Genomic DNA, 23,461 nt, shown 5'->3' with positions numbered 1-23,461 from the left:
TTCTTGGGGGGAACCAGGTGGTCGACTAGCACTTGAGCAACGATGGCGACGACGGTGAAGATGGCGCCACAAAAAAAGGTTTAATTTAATAATAAAAACAGTCGCTCTGCATGTGCGTTATCCCTTTTTAGTATATTTCTTTGCCATCCTCTGCAAAACAACAACGTAAAATGAGCGGACGAACTTGAACGCCACTCCCATCATCTGGGAAGTTCGCATGTTTTGTGCAAGTTGAAAAAGTTGAAATAATCGCGAAGTAGCTAAAATAACACGAATGTATATTTTCAAGTGACATTTTCGTTGCTGTTGCCATCGTCCCTCTTTAACTAACCTAGTTAACCTGTGGGAAGTGGAATTTTCCTCCGGGAAAAGCACTGACTTTGTGGGCCATTTACCTTCTAGGATGTTCCCATTTGACAAACACTGAATTAAGGGAGGTTTCAGTTAAATACAAACTATGGACTGACCACTTTCCCTTCCTGTAAACTCAGACAGCAGTGCATTTGTCGGATGTAGACGGAACCAGATGAAATGGGCAAATTAATGTTTTGTTTTGTTATTGGGCTATTAGGTGGCAGCAGATGTTACAGAGATCTGGTAAAGGGCTCGGATAGCATTAACAAGTGTTCTGTAACTAGCGAGAACACAGTACGACGCAACAGACATTACTCAAAGGACTTTAAAATTACGCGCGTACTTGCATACACGAAAAAAAGATCTCTGTAGAATTATCAATCGTCGCTCAGTTTTGTTTTCAAATATTTTACCTAAGACATGTTTCAGGGAAAATTAGGAGCCCGCGATGCAAGCGCCGCTGATGAGAGTTTGGCTTCGATGAAAACTGTGAAGATCCCGCCAAAGGTGAGTGCATCCAAAACTTTAAAAATTCCGCGGTTTTACAGCCTCGACAAACACGCAAAAAACTTCCTTTTACAAACCACTCTTTAGCTTTGTAATACGTCGCTTTGTTCCCGCTTTTACAAGCCTGTTTTTTCATGTATTGATCCTGTCCTCGTTGAATTATCGGTTACTTACAAACCACCTCCCCCGTGAACCGTCGAGTTACAAGCAACCCGGCCATCTACAAACAAACGCTCATCAGGCCCCTATGTCCTTGTTGACCGACTAGTCATAATCCTTGGGCAGATATTTAAAGTCTGTTTATGAGTTCCGGTCAAATATTCGCCTGTGTCAGACTATTTGGCGGTCAAAATGCCTTCGAGGGAGATAGAATTTGAGTTATTTAAACACGGTCACGCACTTGGTCATCGAACACGCACTTGCACAGCGCGGCGCTTGTTACGCGGGATGCCCTGAAGGGGCATACCGTGTCTTAAAACGGGTCGATTTCTTTTTTTTTTTCTTCGTCGTATACACAAATCGGTACATTAATTTATTCATTAAACTCTCCCCTCTCCTACTCGGGATGTATTGTTTTGATTGTCTTCAACAAAAGCAGGCCAATCAAAATCCATTCTTGTCGCTTATATTGCGAGGGAGGCGACCCACTCACCCCTACCTGTGTGACGTCAATGCATCATTTGATATATTTATTAAAGACGGATTAAGTCGCGCCATATTGTTTTAACATGTTCTGGACTCAAGTGTGCCGTTTTCAAAGGGAAATTTCACCATTTTGAAGCCGTAAATCGAAAGAATAACTTCTAAGAAGCACCCGACACGTAAAACGGTGGAAATTGGTGAGTTCTTAGTGAAGGAATCGTGCTCTGTTTGACAGTCTTAGACCACGACGCGAGACTGAAAAGAGGTCATTGAGAAGCTTACGTTATCGTAATGGAATTCCACAAATTTCCGCTGATAGTCTGAGTCGCGTAACACACGGAAAACAACGTAACGCGATCGTCGTGACTCAAACTATTCCATTAGCAAGGATAGTTTTATCAATCGGCGAAGCATACAGTTGGAATAAATGAATCAGCCCCAGCATCTCGCGTAATGCCAGTATAGCAGGCATCTTGTCTTAAAAGCAAAGTATTTGCTGCTATCCATTAAGATGTCACTCAAACTATTGAAGAAAAGGGAAGAAGAAACGAATGCGAATGAAAGAAGCGTTCATCTAGGGAATTCAGACTTTAAATTTACTTGAATTGGAAGCATTGAGGATACATTTTGGAAGCAGATACTACGGCAGAAATAGCAGGCCGATAGGATTTTTGCTCGTACATGTTAAACACGTTTCAGTTCCATTTGCCGCAGTAATACGAAGCGTCAGCGAAAGCAAGAGGAAATACCGCAACTCAGTTTGTTTTCAACAGTTTTTACGTTACACTTCGCTTCAGACCACGAATTTTCCGTGTGATAACGAGCGGCGGCCTCAGTGGTAGATGCTTATGACAAATTAATGCCTTTGAAAGTAAGTTCTCTAACGCGCCCTTTAGTAAAGGGTGCCCTTGAAGTTTCCCTCTGACTTCTAAATGTGATTACGTATTAAACAGCAAATGAATCGTCGCGGAGAAAAGTCTATCAGGGAAAGCTACAGCCAATTTCCTCGTACGCAAACGTGTTACAAAAGGCTTTGTGACTAGAGATATATGGGTCGGATTGTTAAATTGATCGGCCGCAAAAAGGCAACTCAGCAGTATTCTTCAAACGTGTGAATGGTATATTTTACAGCGATATAGTCTTAGAACCATTATTTCTCCAACTGTTATTATAACGGATGCGTTCGATTTAGTTTTAACTGCGTAAGCTACCGTGCCACGTCGATTCGCGAGCGTGCTTTGAAAAGTAAACTGAGAAAGCAACTTAACCGGCATTTAATAATGGAAAATGTGTCTCTGCTGTGTAGAGAATTTGTCGCCCATCGATACACCAATTGTCTGATATAACGTTATCTTGAGCGACAAAGAACTAGAAAACACACATATTTACTCCGTACCTCTGTTGTTCGAAGCGACCCTCATTTGGACAACAAAGGGAGTGTGAATCAATCATCAAGAAATTTCTATTTTTAGCTGGAATTCAAATGCTCTCTCTTGGCTCTCAACAAGGTCCCACTTAGAAGGTCTAGAGGAGAACATCTTCCCTTCGCGCGTGTTATTTCCGCTAATGTCGCACCTTTGCGCGCAACACGTTGACCATTTTCAGGTCATTTACACCCGATTATAGTCTCGTTGTTTTATTATATAATCTATTACAAAGTGAGTGTTAGGCAAACAATAGAAGACTAGCTGTTGTCACTGAATACACTCGATCAGCGAAACGTGATACTTCATACTTGGCACAGGAAGTTAATGGTAAGCCTTTGTTTGTTTAAGCAAGGACTTGTAAATAAAAGAGTATCAGCGAGTTATCTACTTGCCTTCAGTTGTAGTGCACTGTCTGAGTACTTAAAAATTCGCCGTTTGCGCAGAAGTCGACAGAGCGAATTAAGCATGGTAGCACCATTGTAACATTGTTTTAAAGAGTCGTGATGAAAGATAGCCTGTCGTAAGGCGATACTAAAATCTCGTTCGTTCAATATGTCAATGTAATAAAAGACGGACCTTTTCGAGTGGAAAAGTCACACATGTTCTTAGTTAGCTCAGCAATTTCGACCCGTAGGTTGTTTTTCAAGTGTCATTGTAGCATAAGAGGATTGACTATAGAAATCAATTAACATAAATCATCACGAATTGAAGATGGCAGTCCTTGCTTGCATCGACCGAATACGTGACTCCACTACTTGAAAAGGAGCTGAAAAACTTTTTCAAAAACTGGGAAAACCGACAGCACCTCCGAAAAGTTCAACTCAATAGCTGCATTTCAATGGCTGCGCTCGAGCGAATATTTCGGTCATTTACACACAAACGCTTAAAAACGAATTGCAAAACCCAAGCCCTTGGTCTGTTAGGCGAAAATGGATTTTCAAGATCTTTCCCCTTGGCCTTGTGACGATTGATAACCGGTTAATTTGGTCGAGTTTTCAATTGTGGTCTCTGTCAATCACGGTGGTCGAATATCGCTCTGGTTTGTCAGGACTCTCTGGTTAGCGAAGACTTTAAATTTCTTCTCCGCCTCAGTCCTCATAAAATTAAAACCAAATGAAATGATTTTTTCCGTTGGGCAAAAAACCAACTGTTTCAGAAAAAAAAGATTTGTCTGTTTTGACATAAAAGCGTTTCTGAATTCTTTCTCTACCAGCTTCTAAGAAAAAAAAAAAACCCTAAACATTTTATTCATTGTCTGCTTGTCGGAAACATATGCAAATACAAGCAAAGTTAAGATCCAAAAGGATCGATTTGACCGATCGGAAGGTACACTATCTTCTTGATTTTTCCTAAGAGTATTTTAGGTTGATTTCTTGATGGTCATTTGTCAGTCGGGCCATTGAAAATTTTCACCACAAAAGCAGTATTAGGTTTCGTGACTTGGGCAAACCATGGTGCCAAACTTAACAGATAAAAATTAGCATATAGATTATTTTTTACGAAGCTTTGCCGCTATGTAATTTTCTCAACAGGGGAGAGACAAAGGAGTTCACACTTTTAGGCGACCTTGACAGCAAAAAAAATCTTTCGAGTCTTGGCTGTAACGAGGTTGACAGTGAATCGAGCAGAGGAATGATAGAACTTATGGAACAGCATGGGGCGCATAGTCTGACATAGCTTAAAACATAAATAACATCATCTTGGAGTTCCACGACAAAAGGCTACATCTGCAGGGTTCTTTGAATAAACATTAGGATTTGAATAACACGCAAGTGCTGCCTTAATTATTGCTGTGACGCGCTTTTATTTTCAAAGAACTTGTCGCGCGAGACACATTAAGAACGCGCGAATTATTGAAAGGTTTTAAACTCGAAATGTTTACTAAAGGAATCACTTAAGTACTTGTTGGCAAACATTGGCTTCATGTGGGCTAAACTCAATATCAAATATTGGCGATCTTCAGTTCAATATTGATCTCTTTTGCTTCAAGATATCCGGCTCATCCTTTGGTGCTAATTATATCGAGTAATTTTCTCGGCTTTCCAAATTCTAAGTACATGTAAACAAGAAACAATTATTGTGTGATCAAGCAATAACTGGCTTTTCGCGCGCGAACGTTCGATCGTGGTGTGAAGTCATGAAATTTAGATCAATCACACGTTTCAACTTCACGACAGCTGATATTTACCTAGTCGTCTGAACACTCAGAGCACTGGGCATTCTTTAGCAATTGCGCGGCTTTATTCCGAGGTCTTCGCCATTTCCGATACGAGCGCTTATTTTCTTGCATTGAATCTAGAAGTCATTAAGACAACTTGGTGACATAATGAAATGAAAGAAGCTATTTATTCAATAATTAATCAAATCTGTTCAACATTAAGGCTGGACGGTAGAAAAGCAAACTGTTGTAACAGGTCACCAATGACCACCAAAACACTTCTTCTTGTTTACAAACACTTCAAAACAGAGATATAACAGATAGATGACCTCGACTAAGCGTATTTTGGTTACACGCGCGGGCGAGAAGCAGTCAAAAACACGTCACACATCACCATACATTCTTTACCGCTTCAGAGAAAGACGATCATTTTAAACTTGTAAAAACATGTGGCAATGGACCTATTGTGGGCGTAGTGACAGGGCCTTTGCAATTTTCTTTGACCTGTGTTAAAAGTCTCTGAACCTCCTTTTCTCTTGTTATGATGTACGCATAAACTTCAAAGGTAACCGCCGACTAATCTGGTATAATTTAGAGCACAGATGATTCTCGTTCTCCAGTCACGATTCAGGAAGCATTTGTCACTTTTCATTTACCAAAGCAATCACGCGTGGACAAACCAACCCTCTCAGCGCGCGGACTGTCTTGTTGCATTTCGACGACAAATCGGCGAATTTTCCACGCCGTTATCTCCACTTAGTAACGGTAGGCTAAAGCTACGGTGGACAAATGCCATGGAAGACGATTTGATGGAGACCTCACGCCCACCTCTTGGACAAACAAAGCAAGAGAGCAAACAAAAGACTCAGTGAAAATTGTGACAAGGCTCCGCCTGCCTGTTTATACACTATAGGTTATTGGGTGTTGGATGGCCTTATTATACGATTTGCTTTCTTAATCTGCCAATCACCAACAAGGTGAACTATACACAAGTACTATAAACCATCGGGGGGCCTCAATTGATTTGCAAATAATTGGAAACTTTAATACGACAGAAAATAATTAAAATCTGTCTGGCTTGCCACTCAAGGCCTGTCAATTCCCAAAAGCATCTTTTGAAAAGTGATCGCTGCGACCTGACGGAGCACAAAGCCGAGCCGCGGCTGCACGAAATTTAAAACGAGTACGTTTGAAGTGCGGCGTGAAGCACGGCCTTAAGATTTCCCTGCGGCGATAATTTGTGCAAACGAGACCAGTCCTACCGCTGTAGAGTGGAGCAAGTGTGAGCAAAACACAACCTACCGTGACTGGATAACGTTTTGCGCCGCCGACTGGCAGAGAGCCCGGGGTTATAAAACATTTAGCACCGGCCGTGAATTAAGCTTAATTATGACGTCCCAGTTAGGCCCTTTAGGATCAAACAGTTCGACGCAACCAGCGCAGAGGCAAACGGGTAGTAAAAGAAAACGATCGCAAACCCGTGACTTGTCACCTCCGTTGACTCCTCTATCTCCTTCTTCATCTCATTCAAAACGAAGCGAAACCTCAACATCCGCCTTCGAGCTGATCGAATCCGAGGTAAGCATATAAGTAAATTCTGTAAACCAAGTCAAGTGCCGAACTGATCGCTGTCCGCACTTGTCAGAATACGCTTGATCCCTAAGCTAGCTCAAGGAGTCATAGTGAACTGGCTAAATTAACACTGAACTACCGTGCGATAATTTTCGTATGGCGATGAGCTAAGTAAATCACTGCCTCGTACATGACTTCGAAAATCAGTAACCCCGGTTTCACTGAACCTATGTCATGAACGTGAGTCACCCGGGTGTACGTATACCACCGCGCATGCTATTTTTGTTAGATAATAGTTATTAACTCCATATGTGTTCTTACCTCTCAGGATCGAGTCGGCCTTGGAATTGGGTTGCATGGCGTAAGCACAGTCAGTGGAACAGGCGTTGTATCCTCGCCGTCAGCAAATGTTACTAGTTCGGGTATAGTCTCGTGCGGAGCTCCTCGTCTCTCACACACACCGCCTCACGACTTTCGTGAGGTTATCGCTTCTCCGATGCAGCCTCAAGCCCATCAGTATTACGCTCCACAGTATAATCCCTTACACTTTCCCCAGCAACAACAGCCACGGTTTGACTTCACACATCCGTTAGAACCATTCCAAGCTGCTCACTCGCAGCAATTCGGTAATGGACCTGCAGGATTTCATCCGTCAACCGGGACGCCACATCAGTCGATGGCTGGCCCTACTCACCCACAACCGGTAACACAGCATCAAGCTCGCCATCCGCTCCGAGCGCGACCTTCCGAAGTTGAAGCACTACAACAAGCGCACATAAACCAGTATGGTACAGCAGCAGCAATGGAGCATGCGAGGAGGAGAGAAGAGATATATTCGGCTGTGCGAAGGCCCGATATGTTTGACATGATAGCTTCGGGAAGCATGGCGGACGGACAGGTAAAATAATAAAATTTTACTCATATTCTAGTTGTCACACACGACACAATTCGGTCTTGAATCCCCGCAAACATACAATATTTTCGCTTCGATGGGCTTTGCTTTTCTTTCGCCATTCAGTGTATATATGCTGGGAACATGACGCAACGACACACCAGCACGCGATGGCAAAACCAAAGCGCGAAAAATTCTTGATAGAAAACTTCAAATCCGAAAGCTTTTTCTTTGGGGCACAAGGCAGTAACGCCGGCTTAGGATGAATTGTGGTTTTGAGATACCCAAGAGCATCCGTTTCGGTTTTTAAACATCTGTGATCATTGAAATATAAGCGCTGAATGATACTCTCCATATAGAATGTGTGGGCAAACTAATTCTTCAGATACGACAATCTTGAAGGTCATGAGCAAGTGACAATTTCGAGTCCGCCGGTCAATACTATCTTTTAAAGCCTGTAGCGTTATTCCAGGCACTCTTTATAACCGACACTCAACGCAAATTTCCTTTTTATTTCACTATCTTTCCACGAACGCGACATATATTTGCCTGCCTTTATCCGCCTTATCAAGTCATGGCCTTTCCTTTGGAGCTCAGTCCTAAGTCGTTCGCAGAGTCATGCGGCGCGCGTTGGTTTGTTTTCAAGTCTTAACCGGCGTTGTAAAAAAGTTGATAATCAGGAAATTTGCTCCCTACAACTTTGAACAATGTGTGTGTTTTTGTGAAACAGTTGCGGTGATCAATAACATGAAAAGACGAGAATAAGTCACGAGAGCCGGGGACTCACAATGGATTCTGTAAGCCGAAGAAACAAAAAGCGCATGGATGGCATGAAGGATCGTGGTTTGAATTGAAATAGGTTTTCCAACATCTTGTTGCTCTAAATTATTTTCTACGCTAGGCCGTTGCTGCTTATAAATGATGGTTCTCGGGGCTATTTTCTATAGGAAACAAAGATTTCAAAATGCTAACTACTTCGGCGACAAAACCCTAACAAACCATTTGCAAGAATAAGTGTCATGTGCTGCTACAGGTGAAAATTAAACGTTTTACTGAAGTGAGAAAAATTCATTTAACAATAGATGGTCTTCGTGACTAGCTTAGGTTCGTGATGTGGGACTCAGGGAATCAATTTACGAGGAAAAGGTGTCTTGACTAAGCTTAAATCATTTCATTTTGAAGTCGCGAAGCACCCCATGTTGAGCGAATACATAAATAAATTCGAAACACTCGTTTATCACGGCGCTCTTACGAAAGCTAAATTTAAACTCTGTTAAAAGTTGGCCTGTAAGTTCACTTTTTTTTCTCGGGGTAAGAGTTCAAGTCAAAACAAGAATTGTACGACCGAAAAAGTAATGCGAATCAGTTGTAGAATTCATATAAACGTTCTCATTTTCGCCTCAATGACCACAAGGCACTGCTAGTATGATAACATTGTAAGCGAGAAGATTGTTTAGTGTTTATGAAGGAAGCGAGAGCTATGGGTCTACGGAACACATCTAAGCCTTTCTTCTCTGTGTTCCCGTTTTTTGTCTATCTCAACAAGCTATTTGATGGCGCGCGGGGGAAGGTTGAATGGGGGAATACATCGTCTAAGTCTTGTGTTTAGACGGGGTTCTCTTTGAATTCACAGTAGGGAGCAATTAATAAAACAACCACAGAACCGCTCACTCCATAAAAAACCCCTTTCAAAGTAAGCGATGAGAACCCGACCGTTCGCCCAATATTCTGTTTTCGCCAAAAAGAATTAATAGCCTAAAAATTGTTCTCGGCAGAGTCTAATCCATCCGCTGTTGTTTACAATAGTACGGCTGTATTTAACGGTTCGTAGTTATGTTTCTCTTCACACGGATCAATGTTGACCCTGGAACACTTTACAACCCATTGTAGAAGGTGTGAAGCACTCCAGGTTTCCTAATCTCATTTGCTTAGTTTGCTTATAGATTTAAAAGCGATTTTCAAACACGCGACATCAAGCAAGGCGCGTATTGGTTATCAACAACACACACCGTCGAGTCGCGAATTTTTTTTCTCGCTTCGTGACAATTAGCAAACAGAAATTGTCTCAGTTGGGCATCCGGCCAACACTCGCTTGCAGAAATTACAATAAAAGGGCGGAAGGCATTAAATAGATCTGCGGCTTTGAAATAAAAACGAAGCGATTAACGAAAGCATTTCATGCCGAACAACAAAACGTTTATTATTTGAATTTTTTGTGCGGGTTTCTTTAACTGGTTATATCTCCTAGCCGTTTGCTATCGTTATAATACATACATAAGACATTTCACAGTTAGTGCATGGTGTTTCTTTAATTTACTGCAAACACGTTTGAATAAAGGAATAGGAAGGCATAATGGGAAGAAAACATGGCCTTTTGGGCTTTCAAGACAATGAGATACTCTTTCTTGTGGAAGGGACTTTGAATGATATGGAAGTTACTACCTATAGTGTATCCAGGTATATAAATTGCTAAACTTTTTAACATCTCGCTCCTACAGAATCACAGATCAGGGATAAACAGCAAGAACGGAGAATCACATAGCCATCACAATTCACGTGAAAGTAAGTAGGGTAACTTTAAAAAGCGCTAAACTACAAAGTTGAGATATGAAAAAACAAAATACAAAATACAATACTCATTGAGGGATTAGAACAGCTCAATGGCTTTCATTTGAATAGTCAATCTGTAGGTGTTTCAGTTGTGTAGATTAAAAAGAAACCAAACTATATGATTCTACTTTGAGTTAAGATAGAACCGGGGAATTGATGAAGGGGTTCTCCAAACGTTCACATGTTTGTTAATTTCTCAGCGATGAACATGACCTAAACTGATGATATCACACAAAGCTAACATCATGGGTCTCGGACACCAGCGAGGGGTTTTTAAAAAGTGTTTGCAAACATTTATTTCTTTTTTCCATCTGAAAATTTATTGAACCTAAAGAGGCAGTAATCGAATTTTCTCAGGTCATGTTATACAATTGAAACGCCAAGTTTTACCTAAGGCAAGTGATTTGTATAAGCTTTGAAAAGCAACCTCCCCCCCCCCCCCCAGAAAACTAAAAATTGCCGAGGTTCTGCTTTTTAGCGTTAAGCCGGCTGTTGAAAGCTTTGAAAAAGTGCTATAGTAAAAACCGAATAATCTGCTTGATTTCAAATCATTAAAATGCTCTCTGCGCGTTCTTATTTGATAACAAGAGAGGAAACGGAAAGCTTTATCTGTGTACGTCAGTAGGACATTTGTCTTGTTTCAATGATTAAAGTAGGATTTTAAACCAAAACAAAACAGAGGTACTGACTGAATTTTCACAGAAAGCCTTCACAAATGCGTGAAAGCTAAATTTGGTTGGCAATTTCAACCGGCGAGGAAAATGCTTTTCACAGACCTTGCCAACGCCACAGCTGGCCATAATGACACCTCAACAGAGAAAGATGGCGAACTTTCTTAGTCGAGTTAATGCGCAAAGCTCATTTATCTATTCTATCATTACTTCAGAGACAATATTGTGCTTGAGTCATCAATTTTCCTTAGAAAAAGAATGGAAAGTAAGTTACAAAACAAACCGACAAATTCAAATTAACTGCACAAGAGCGACTTTTTGTGGTCAACAATTTAAGCAGAAAAAGGGCAACGTTCAACTTAAATCCAACCATACTCCAGAACAACAATCGTCTTCTATCGTTTTCCCTTTATTTCAGCTCGCTGTAAAGAAAAATATACAAAATAAAATGGTCATAACCGCTCTATTATCGCAAAAAAATCGTATTTGTTGTAGGAAACTTGGATATTTTTCCCCGGGCACTGAAAAGCAATTTGAAAGTTTGCTTCTTGCCTTAAAAACTTAATTGGCCTATTTGGTTTTTACTGTTATTACGATAATTATTTCTCGGAGTTGTTTGTGTGTCTATGGAGTGTCTTTCTGTACATTACTCGATCATTTAGTAAAATGCGAAGCACGTATTAAAACATACATGGCGCAGCGGCAACAGCACTCTACAATTCTCGGACTCAGTGTCAAATTGGGTCGAGTTAGTTGTTGGCTCTTTTCTTTGCCTCGAGGTTTTTTCTCTGCGGATTTTTCGGTTCTCCTCCCTTTCCAAAAACCAATATTTGAAAATTTCAGTTTCAGAAACAGCTGCGAGTGATGCGCTGGTCTTTCTGTTTCTACGTGACGAGTATATTTTATTTCATTACTCGCTGTGTATCGTTTTGCTCAATGTACTATTTACAGCGGTTGTTGATTTCATTTTATACCATCCTCTTGACGGGGGTCGTTCAAAACCCCCGGGAAAAGCACAATGTTTATGCTTGTTAATATTTGTGGCTGATTGAAGCCAAGTGAAATTTAAGTAACCCACGAGGCGGTGATAGCGGTTATTTCGCTGAATGCTTGATTTTCTAACAACAAATTACTGAAACAAAATCTTGTATCGTTTGGCTTGAGTTCAATGGTGAACAATGTCTGAACAAGCTTACTACACACGCTTATCAATATCTTTTAATTGTATTTGACAGCGACGCCATGTTTTCTGCCAATATTTTGACATAAGCGTTTGAGCTTGCTTATTTGCTTGTTTGAGTGCTTCATTTGGTATTACAGAAGGTAATGTCATGAGGGTAAGCTTCAGTTACCTGCATAAATTGTCCGCCAATTTATGTCGTAGTAAACGGTCGACTAAAATATATAAATGAGTCCACACTATTCAGTTTATTTCAGTAGTTCTCCTTTTTAAATGATGCTAATTTTTCCAGAAATAGAGTCTGTTTTACAGTTGTCTCGGGTTAAAAAGAGATATAGAGAAAAAAGTTTTGTATAAAAAGTTTGAACTTGAACTTGAGGTAAGTTATCAGAACTAATGCACTTTTCTCACCAACCTTCTAGCGCCCACACGCCAACGTTCATCCTCTTGCCAAAAAAGAGCTGCTTTTGTATTATTATTTTATTATTATTGTTATCGTTATTGTTATTATTATTTTAATGTTAATTTCTATAGGCAGAAACATCTGCCGTGAAATTACCGCGGAAACCCTGAAAGGACCTTCTTAAGTTGAAAATGAATTGAAGCAGCTGAACTTTTCTGTAATTTTAATATTTCATGATAAAGTGTAGAAACCGTCCGGATATTTAGGGAAATCGACAAGACTGGTTTGTACGTAAGGGTGATATTTTCCATGACTTGCACGCAAAGTCTGACAAGCATCAAGAACTGAAGGGTATCGCAGGTCATCGAATAAAATGGAAAATACCAACTGCGCTTGAACAGACAATAGATGCCATAAATTTTAAGTTTTTGTGCGTTTCCACCAAGTTTCCTTTCAGAGCAACCTTTTGTTTCGTGAAATCCTAAACCATGAGTACTTCCTTTTCTCTGCATTCAAATTTCACTTTCTTTGTTTAAGGTGTTTTTTGTTTTCTCTTCAACACTTGTTGACCGGACAAAAAGTCCGACATTTAAAGATACAGACTTGCTGCTATCAAGAACACACAGGAGACAATTCAAGTGAAGCTGTTGTCACAGTAGGGTTTCACCAAAAAATAAATATACAGTATCGCTTCACACCTTTTTGACACCTACTCAGTGAGAATCACTTGTCCAATGTTCTCACTTTCGAAATTGCGCCAGATAAACTTGATAAGGTAGATGTGATGATATTTTTTTCTAATTTTCTCAAATTCAATCTCGCTAAGTAACGGACTTGTTTTACGCCATCTTATGACTTCGCTGAGAAGTGGCAAGAAAAAAAATTCATTGATCATCTAAGAATAAAATGACTTCAGTTTTTATGGGAAAAGTACCCCAGTAGATACGATTTATTTAAGAACTTTGCGGCCAAACAATAACATCAAATCAAAATGTTGTAGCTGTTCAGCAAATATCAAGCAGAGTTTACTTTTCTTTTTAATTGGTGTCGACACAACTCGCTCCGTTCGTTTTATATACCAAACAAACAACGATTCGCCAAAAAGGCCTTAGACCATAAAACCAAAAAAACGCTAAAAACTGACACACAATAGCTAAAAATATCTGTCAATAAAACCAAGCTTAATCGAAGTGACGCCAGCCAAACTCTTATTAACGTTCAGTAAGTTGTCGGCATCGTTTGTGAATTTCTAATTTCCAAGAGTTATACGCCTCCTAATAGCCCGCACACAGAAATGGGCGGTGGAAAATTGCGTCTTGCTGCTTGAAAGTCATGCAACAAGGTAAAACGTTCATTTGCGAAAATTATCGCTGTGCTTTGGTCGAGACAGGAAAATTTCAAGTCGGTTTCCATCACGCTTCGCTTAACATTGAATTGTTAACATTCAACATTCAACGTGGCCTTGGAATGCCACGCTAAATTAAGGCAGTAAGCTTTGTTTTGATTCGCTGCCAAGTCGTATTTATATTTATTGTAGAATAAAACTAATTGCTGCTAGTAACTTCGTTACGGACGCATTAGTATATGGTGTGCACGCCCTCTCCATTAAATTGTCCATGGCTTCAAGAAAGCGCGTGCACTGAAGTAAACAACATACACTATTGTTTCAAAGACCACAAGTGTTCTTCACATCTTTCAAAATATTTATATTTCGAGCTAAAAGGCACCAGTAACTGTCTCTACATGTGGGGATAAATTAAGAGCTTTTTAAATCTCTATAGTACCAGTCTTGCAGCTATGCTGCTTTGTCCAGTAGTTCAATAAATTGTTTAGATGGCCAGTAGAGTCGTTCGCTTCAGTAGCTTTCGGGCAGACATTTTTAAAGTGAAGACAAAAATTTAGGGTTTCTTTAGTTCATGCATGTTGATGTTATTTCGTTATTCCTAAACACTTGATTTTAGTGTGAATCGTTTATAGACAAAATATTGCGCCCCGAGACACACACTCTCTCAAGTTGTCGCTTATAAGTTACTTTTTTACAATTTTCACAGGATCATTTTTTTGTTTTAGCTCAATAATGACTTTCAAGTTTTCTTTATCTTTTCACTCTTTAAAAAGCAAGGTTAAGTGTCCTTTAACAATTTACAAGTTCTAAGTTGTCTGCGCAAGGCCAGGGCAAGTCTTCCTAATAAACCACCAAAAATATTCCTTCAATTCAGTTCTACTCTACTCTAATCCATTCCACTATTATTGATGCATAGGAAAAAGCACGAAGATAAAAACTGGTCTTGTTTGCTATTCTACTAAGGTAGTGCAATGCATCCCAAATTGAAATCGATATGTTTTATGCTCGACTCTCCAGCCGATACAAAGAAAATTCATGTCTTGAGTCAAACTAAATTTTTCGTCTTCGTACATAGCAACCCTTTTTCCTTTAAATTTAGCGACGATTCATCATTTAAGGGTTGGTTATGCACTTGAAATATTTCACTCAATATCAATAAAAATCGTCAGTATTGTTGCTAAGCTGTTGTATGGGCAAAGTTCACGAGACTGATTTTTATTTAAATAAGATTTGTTTAAAAAAACTACAAAATAAAAGTTGTAATAAGTTCTAGTCAATTTCTTAACAACATGTAGTTTTCTAACGCCGTTGTTTCTCAGATTGCTCTTTGTAGTAAAACCAAAAGAAATGAATTGAAAACGCAATAAAACCTTTTCTTATTTCATTTTTTTTTAATTAAACGTGTAATCCGTAAAGTGTTCTTTTGATGCCCGCAGTTTAGAGTTTTGTATGTCCAAGCCGAAATAATTCTTCTTTTATAAACTGGCTGATCTTCCGGCTCCGAAAGACTGGTCTTGTCACGTCGGGACGTTTTGAAAATAATCTTTTAGCGGAGAATCATAATATTGCAGAGAAAAACAATAATTCGGCAAAGATTAAAATCGGCGAAAACTGTTTATAAGCTTGTAAAATGGCGTTGACAGCTTTTAATATATTTGTCACACAGAAATCTCGCCGGATTTAAAAGCTTATATTAGAGGTTTAAAAGGACGGGCTAAAAGCATCTTTATTACTCTAGTAATAAACTGCAACTTAATAACAGCCATACGGATTTAAAAGACCCGAACTTAAGTCACCTGTTTACGGTTCATTTTATAAAAAAAGTGACATATGATATGTTTAGAACATAAGCCTCAAGTGAGTAATGACACGGTTTGCATCTTCTGTGTTGCCAGGTCATTTAGTTGCGTTTTAAAGGTAATACATTATGATCTGCTGGGATGCTTTGTCGAGCTGAAAATTAAAGTCTCAGAAAGTTTTAGGAAACGTTATATCTTATTTCTCGAATTTACGAGGTCTTGTTGGCCTCGCGAAAATGCCGGCTGACCTTATTTTGAATTTTCAACGAGATATTTGTTGAGAATGATGTATTAATCGGCGGTAAGTGACACAGGCATACTCGGAAAAAATCCGAGTGCTCCTATCAGGAGTCGAACCTAAGACCTTCCGATTACTAGTTCGAATGCTCTACCACTGAGCTACAGGAGACTCGTGGGAGCTAAGGCCAATAAACTAGGTTCGTGGCTCCGAAAACGAAATGAATTATTTTTCCAGTGTTATATTACAGAAGAAAGCAATAGATGGTCTTTACGACTAAATCCGATATTCTGAGGCGATCAAGGTCTTCCCAACGGATATCCACCGAATAAACAGATCGGGGTGTCCCTGAATTCTGTTCAGTCACTGCATGATGAGACATTTTGAGGTAAAAAGTAACACTTCACCTTTATTTTTTTAGAAGCGTGAGCTGAAATTTCCTTGATAGATAGCCGGTCTTTTTCAAGTAGATGTCTCTCCACCGTCAACCAAAAAAAAAAAAATCAAATAAAGACAATGCTTCTTTTTGTCTTCGGCTGAAGTAAAACTAACTGACCTTGATTTTCATTTTTAGAGTCAAACTCTGATTCATGTGAGTGCTTCATGCTTTGAAATTCAGGACATTTCGAAGTGAACTGTCTCAAAACACTCCTAAATTTTCCAGCTTTTGCCGTCCAAAAATCTTATTTAAACTCCTCTTAACACCTCAAACCAAACTCCTAACATTTGTAGCTAAGTCTAAATGAAGCCATATTAAAGCCACTGAGCAGTACTTTCCTGTGGTGCTGTTTATTATGCTGTACAAGGTTGTTTTAACTTTGATTTTGTGATTAAAATCCTAAAGTGTGACCATTCAAATGAAAGCTACTGAGCAGTACTTTCCTGTGGTGCTGTTTATTATGCTGTACAAAATGGTTCTAATTTTTGAGTCTGTGGAAGAAATCTTTAAGTGTGACCATTCAAATGAAAGCTACTGAGCAGCATATCTTTAATGGCGACTTCTGACTATAAAAGGCGCAACCTCTTGAACATTTCATGAGGAGTAAACAGCTGTAGATTGTCACCTACGTTTAACCATGACCTCAGAGTGCCACTGAGAAAAGCTTTTTGCCTGTGGCGTTGTTTGTCATGCTGTACAAGGTGGCTCGAATGTTTGAGTCAACAGATGACACTTTAACCCTCAAGTCTGGTTTTCAATTAGTGGCGCGAGCACAAGCGTAGGACAACAACAACATAAGCAAATGCATTTGGAAAACGAACAGACTGGTTCTCCTTAGGCCCTCCCCATTAAATATTTCGTTTGCTACACCCCCACCCCCTTCCCACTCTCTCTCTCCCCCTCTCGTGAATGTCGGTTGGTTGGTCGGTTTGAAAAAAGAAAGAAAGAAAGAACAAAAAAAGAAAAAAAAAAGTGGGAAGAGACAAGCTGCTATAACTCTAAAACGTCTTAGTGAGAGATCAGCTTAAACTATTTTTACGGCGCATACGTTCTGCGCATCTCAAGATACTCGGGTTTCCTATGGGTGGTGCCTACTAATACAGGAGTAATTTTTGCGCGGCTTAAAACTATACAGAGAATATATAACTTAGCAAATCCTTTTGGTATCTCGAAAGAAAATTGGGGGTATTTTCAGAGATAATTAAGCTTCAGATTAGGAAAAAATCCGATACATTGCTTAATATTTTGGCGCTTTTTAGAGATAATATTGCTTTTAAAATTATCTTTGAAAAATGCGTGGCTACACCCAATTTTCGTTTTGGATTCCAATAGGCCTTGCTAAGATCTGTTTTTCCTGCATAGTCATAAACTGCACAAAAATACTTCGGTATTAGTAGGCACTGTCCTTGAGACGTATACAAAGTGTATTGAACTCGAAGGGAGAAGGCAACGAGTCCGAAACTTTTGTCTACTTTTTGATGGAGTCGTGGGGCGACGAGAAACGAAACATTTTACAGGAATGACGTTATGCTATCCTCAGTGGGAATTTTAATTCACGAGCTTAAGGACAACTAATTACGAGGAAAAGCCAAGTTGCTACTGAGTTTCATTCCGAAGCAGAAGCGACCGGTCCATGATCTTGACTGAGTGGTGCACTCAGGCCATGTTGTGAGGCGTCCACTTGAAGGATGACAGGCTTTGTACCGTCAAAATACTTCATATTTCCGAGAGCTAAATAGGATAAAATTAAAATAAGTGGGAATTGTCAGTGGCACATCCAACGGAGTGGCTATTCGTCAACTGTTTCCAGGTCGAATTGGAATTTGGAAATGTTGGTTTTTGTGGAGGAAGAAAAACCGGAGCACCCGGAGAAAAACCTCTCAGTAGGGACGACAACCAACAACAAACTCAGCCCACATATGGTGTAAACGCTGGTCATCGAACCCAGGCCACATTGGTGGGAGACGAATTCTTTTACCACTGCGCCATCCCTGCTCCCTGTTGCGAGTATGATGTTCTAGCAAGTGAAATTCTAAACTTGCCGACGCTTGATTAAATTATTCGCATTTTAAAACGTAAAAAATGGTAAAGTAATAAACAAAAAATTGAGGAGAACTGTAGCTCCTCAATTTTTTTATTAACCATTTTTTGACGTTTCTAAATGACGATAAATAATCTGCCAGTTTTCAATGTGCTTATCTTACGTGAATTTGCTTGTGAAGCTGGTGAAAACTAGCCTCTTAAAACGTAGGCATTCGCATAAAAGCTACTGGTCATCTCTTTCCTGTGATGCTGTGTTTGGGAGAATTTGTTTGCATATCAGTAGTTTTATCTTCTCTGACCATGTTCCCTTTTCTTTTCCCTGTTTAAACGAGTAATGATATTTTAAGAAGATTGTATGCTGGTAAAAACATTACGGAACGGTAAAAAATCTACTACAAAGAGATCAGCAAAATTCACGCCAGATCCTCGCCAAACGCCAACTCCACAATGAAATAGACCGCTGCCCTTCAATCTCCAAATCGTGTTCTCAAGAATTTTCTTGTTTGTCGCAGGTCACAAGAAGAACCACGTGGAACGTGATTCTCGCGAGGAGGCTGATTCCGATAGCCCCGTTCATCCTTCGGATGTGTTCTGTTGTGTTCCTGGGCGGTTATCCCTCCTTAGCTCTACTTCAAAGTATAAAGTCACTGTAGGAGAGATCCGCAGGCGACTCTCTCATCCAGAATGTCTCAATGCCTCGCTTCTCGGCGGTGTTCTAAGGAGGTAAGAACGTGTGATCCAAAGGCGCACTGTCAGAGGGTCTAAATAGGCGGTCTGCTTGACAGCTAACATTAATTTTTGGGCCATGTAACAGCTAACAGTAAAAATTTCGATGCAAAAGTACAAACATTTAATTTCCCCTAAAAGTGTCAAAATAAGGACAATTATAACGACGTTTAATAGCATCAGACTTCCCGCAACTCCAAATGCGCGTACTGTGCGACCACGCAATCTTGACACCCAAGAACTCTGAGGAGACACTCATCAAAAACTTCACTTCCGTGGTTTTAGGTTTATTTATATTTTTAAGTACCTAGTTTGCATTCTGCAATTTCTTATATAACAGTTAACATAAAAGTTTTGGTTTTATGGCACTAAGCAGTAAAAATATCGCGTCCCATAACCTAACATAACGTAACGTAACGTAACATAACATAACATGACATGACACAACGTAACGTAACATAACATATAACTCAACAGTAAACCCCGTTTAGGAGCTTCTGTCACGCACGCAAGTGGGGAGAATAAATCAGCTCGGATGTTACCCTAACACTACAATTCTGATTACTCACATTAGCCGATAGCAGCAGTTATTTGCGCCCCTAAAACGAAAGTGTTTGTTTGAGATTGTTTTCGTGGAGAGGTTCAATCATCCATTGTATAAAAGAGTGAAAAAGTAGCTACAACAGGGCGGTGAAGTATTGCGCTTCAACCTCGTTACCTTTGAACAAGGTTAATTGTGCTTATAGATTTCTCATATAAGGACGCTTTCACGATGTTTTTTACTTGTTCTTAATCGGACATACTCGGCACCATCTACGATTGTACTTCTTATGGCTAAACGTCTGTCGTCGTCACATATACATCCATCCAACAAAATAGGCTAGTCTAACGTTATCCAACATGGGATGCTGAACGTTTCAAATTCGTTGAATCAACTTATGTTGTAGAACAAAGCTGGAACGTTTAGCCTCAACTTGAGGGGAGCGCCCGCCCGTTATATGAGGGAGGAGAAAGAGAAAGTCTCACTTACACACGACTGGAGCTTGATCTGGTTTGCGTAGCATAAAGCAGCTATAGGAATACTGCTACACCCCCCTGGATGGGGTGTTAGTCTAGTCTTGAGTCCTCGACCCTGCAACCATCCCACTTACGCACGACGCGCTAACCACTAAACCGCCCACCTCCTCAGTTAAAATTCTAAATTACCATAAGCCGAACTCCTCATGTCCGTAGATCTTTAGAAACCGTCCGTGATTAAGGCATTGACCCAGAATTTAATAGTTTTAAAAGTTTTGTTGTTTAAAAGTTCAAAATAATCAATTGTGATATTTTTTATGTTATGTCAGGGCAAAGTCTAAAAATGGCGGGAAAAGTTTGCGTGACAAGTTAGAAAAGATTGGTTTGTCACTTCCGGCGGGAAGGAGAAAGGCAGCGCAAGTTACGTTACTCACTTCACTAGTGGAAGGTAAGTAAGTTTGTGAACTGGTTCAATTTCCGCTGGGAAAAGCGTTGCGTGATGCGCGAGAGCAAGCAAGAAGGTCACGCAGGTGAAATAAGTTGAAATGCAGCTGAACGAAGGAAGAGAAGTGGCCCAAAATATGATACTTGTACGGGCCATCCGTCGGTTGCACGTGGAGATCCATCCTAGGTAGATTTATGTTTGCAAACCTCCAATATTTGTTACTATACCATCTGAAAGCTCTGATCTAGAAGCCCATGGCCCACGGTCTGGCTTACCCTTTTAATCTGTGACGGATTAGGCCAGTTAGCGCATTTGGCGAAAAACTGAGCTATCAACCCATAGATAGATTGGCAGATTAGCGGTCCGTCCTTGCTTTTCTCAAAACTTCCGAAAATATTTCGGGCCCCAAAAGTTTTCTATGTGCACAATACTCATTAACCATGAGTTCAAAAAGTGGCCTTTTTCCTGCGGCAGAGCATTACAAATCCGCATTTATGAGAGAATAAGTTTCAGTTATAGATTAGCCTTATATAACAACAATAATTTTAGTTCTACTGTATCCATCAGTTTTCTTCAATTTTTTTCTGTACGTTTTCTTTTTGTTAACAGTTTAATTTTTATTACATAAAACTAACAGACGTACTCTAGTTATATTGTACGTATTCTAGTTTTCTAATTCCAACTAGTGATTTGTAGTTTTTATCAATAGCTATAAAAACTCACTCACTCGACTCAGGGAAGCGCACAGGATTTCGCGCTTTGGTTTTCAGTACGAATTTCAACCTTCCTGTGGAAATTTGTAACACGTGATTTGTTTGGTATTTTGCAGGCGAGGCCGCTCATTTAGCTGCAGACTTTGATTATGTATGTGAGTCTGAATTTCCCGCCGCTCAACTCGCGGAGAGACAGTATCGACAGCATGCTGAACCAACTGAGCAACAGTCCAGGAAAAACGCTATTATTGCCGCAAAGTATGTATCCTCATAAATTGGAAACCACTCTCAACTTTTGCCTTGAGAAATTTTGTAAAGGGAAAAACTTCAAAACAGATAATCCCATGGGAAGGTCACATGGGCGCGAACGTCCTCGCCCCATGCGACCACTGGCAAAGACGGCAACGACAACGCCTCAAAACAATAGGTTTAGTGAGGAAAAACAATTGCTCTGCACGTGCGTTTTAAGTTTTGGTACATTTCTTTGCCGTCTTCTGCAAAACAACAACGCGAAATAATCAAATTCAAGGTTTTGTGGAGAGCGCGAGCACACGAAGGTGAATTTTTCATTCTCTTTCTCAACTTGAACGCCGCCGGTTCCTACCAATTTGGTACTTGGGTAGTTCGCCATTTTTGTACAAGTTGAACGAATTGAAATAATCGCGAAGTAGCACAAATCAAAGAAAGTTATGTTTTCAAGTGGCGTTTTCTTTTTTCGTTGCCGTCGTCCCTGTTAAAGTTCCCTAAAACAGCGCGCAACAGAAAACATTCGCCACTTTTCATTAATTTTTATTTTTAGTGCTTTCAATGGAAATTTTTTTTACAGAAACATGACTGACATTCTTTCCATCCTATCTTTCAGGCAACTGACAAAAGAACTTCAAGATGTTCTTGCACAGGATCCCTACCCTAAGACCAGGCTACCCAACAGTAACCTACCGGACTCTATCTTACGGAGCCTTAACCAGTTTGGTCTCGTGACTCACGGTTTTGGCTCCCCGGCTATTAACGCCGCTATGAATGCCTTTCAAGCTTACCTAGGAGAACTGCTTAAATTTCACGAAGGAGGCGTCACGCCAGGCGGCAATACCGGAAGTAGAAATCAAAATATTGTGAAAAATGGCGAAGCTTGAGCTTGAGTTATATATTATTCACTGTACATTTAGAAAGAAAAAAAAATCAAATTTGTACTCATAGATAGATAGTGTATTACAGATCGAGTGGCTTCCAAAGCCACTGTCCCCGGACTTTAAACATGTATAGAATATATTATAATCATAGAAGAGAGACAGAAAAATATGCTACTTTCTTTATTCAATTCAATATGGTACCCTGAGTGCGAGAGACGTTTCTCTTCGTTGGCGCGCGACCCTTACGCGCATCGACCGCTGTAAAAAAGCATGCAACACCTCTGGTATCCAGGGTAACAACTTAGCTGATTAGAAAACTGAATAAAATCGTTTTCCGGAGGGATGTTGGGGGGAAGAAATCGTTCAGTTTTTATTCAAAATGAAATTTCGAGTTGCCATGCAAATAACATTTTTGCCATGTATACTATTTATTTATGCCATTGCAAGCAAATACAGACTCGACATTGAAATAGTTTGTTTGCCTTTTAAAAGCCCTTTTCACTCCCAGACACGAAACCTAAGTTAATTTCAAATCGGTGGGACTCAGTGGCGGGTCCAAGGGGAGGGTAGGGGAGGTCCGGACCCCTCTCCCCTCAAATCTTTAAATGATCAAATATAATTTGTTCATAATTAAGAGAGAAAACTTCGAGGACCTAGTTAGTTTACCAGGAAATTTTTGTTTTAGATTTGCTGCAGATGAGTGTTCATTCCTTGCTTCTGAAACCTCGATTCAAGTAGATGAATAGAATTGGACACGTATCAGACCGCTTCAATCTTGAAACATTCCTGGATCAGCCACTGGTCCCACCCCACTGAAATGAACAACATTGCAAATATTTTTAGTTATTTCTCTCTCGATGGTTCAAGATATTTCTTTCAATTTTTTTTAACATACTTGGGAGGTGGAAAGGGTTTAATGCTTCTAAGCTGAGAAAGTCTTGCGCGAAATATTAAAAATTAGAATCCAGAACTGAATAAAATGAAAGAAACTATATTTCAGTGATTTCGTTGTGAGGAAGATGCTTGAGTTCTGTTGGTTGTTTTGCGGTGATTCCACAACAGGCGCCGGAATATTCAGCCGAGGCGAGAACGAGAGAGAGAAAATCTTTCTCTCCCGGCTCTCGCCTCGCGCTTGGCTAAATATACGCCT

At 40.0% G+C, this 23,461-nt stretch overlaps 1 protein-coding gene across 3 annotated transcripts; it reads left to right on the top strand.

Annotated features, from left to right (window-relative positions):
• The first annotated feature begins 755 nt into the window (after positions 1-755).
• LOC146458902 (uncharacterized) lies at positions 756-22,457 on the top strand. Of its 3 annotated transcripts, none has more exons than XM_085090097.1 (7): positions 756-861; positions 6,989-7,558; positions 10,051-10,114; positions 18,793-19,003; positions 20,353-20,471; positions 21,298-21,439; positions 22,044-22,457. In XM_085090097.1, the coding sequence occupies exons 1-7, from the start codon at positions 775-777 to the stop codon at positions 22,312-22,314; spliced, it is 1,464 nt and encodes a 487-aa protein (XP_084946223.1). In that variant the 5' UTR covers positions 756-774; the 3' UTR covers positions 22,315-22,457. The 3 variants fall into 3 exon arrangements, with proteins under 3 accessions (XP_084946223.1, XP_084946222.1, XP_084946225.1); XM_085090096.1 differs by lacking the exon at positions 756-861 and adding an exon at positions 6,270-6,666; XM_085090099.1 differs by lacking the exon at positions 756-861 and adding an exon at positions 6,879-6,900.
• The last annotated feature ends 1,004 nt before the right edge of the window (positions 22,458-23,461 follow it).

The sequence above is a fragment of the Pavona decussata genome, unplaced genomic scaffold, assembly GCF_977016875.1.
Source record: "Pavona decussata unplaced genomic scaffold, jaPavDecu1.1 SCAFFOLD_225, whole genome shotgun sequence".
Taxonomy (NCBI): Eukaryota; Metazoa; Cnidaria; class Anthozoa; order Scleractinia; family Agariciidae; genus Pavona; species Pavona decussata.
The sequence above is the reverse complement of the archived record's forward strand: the minus strand, read 5'-3'. Positions and strand labels throughout refer to the sequence as shown.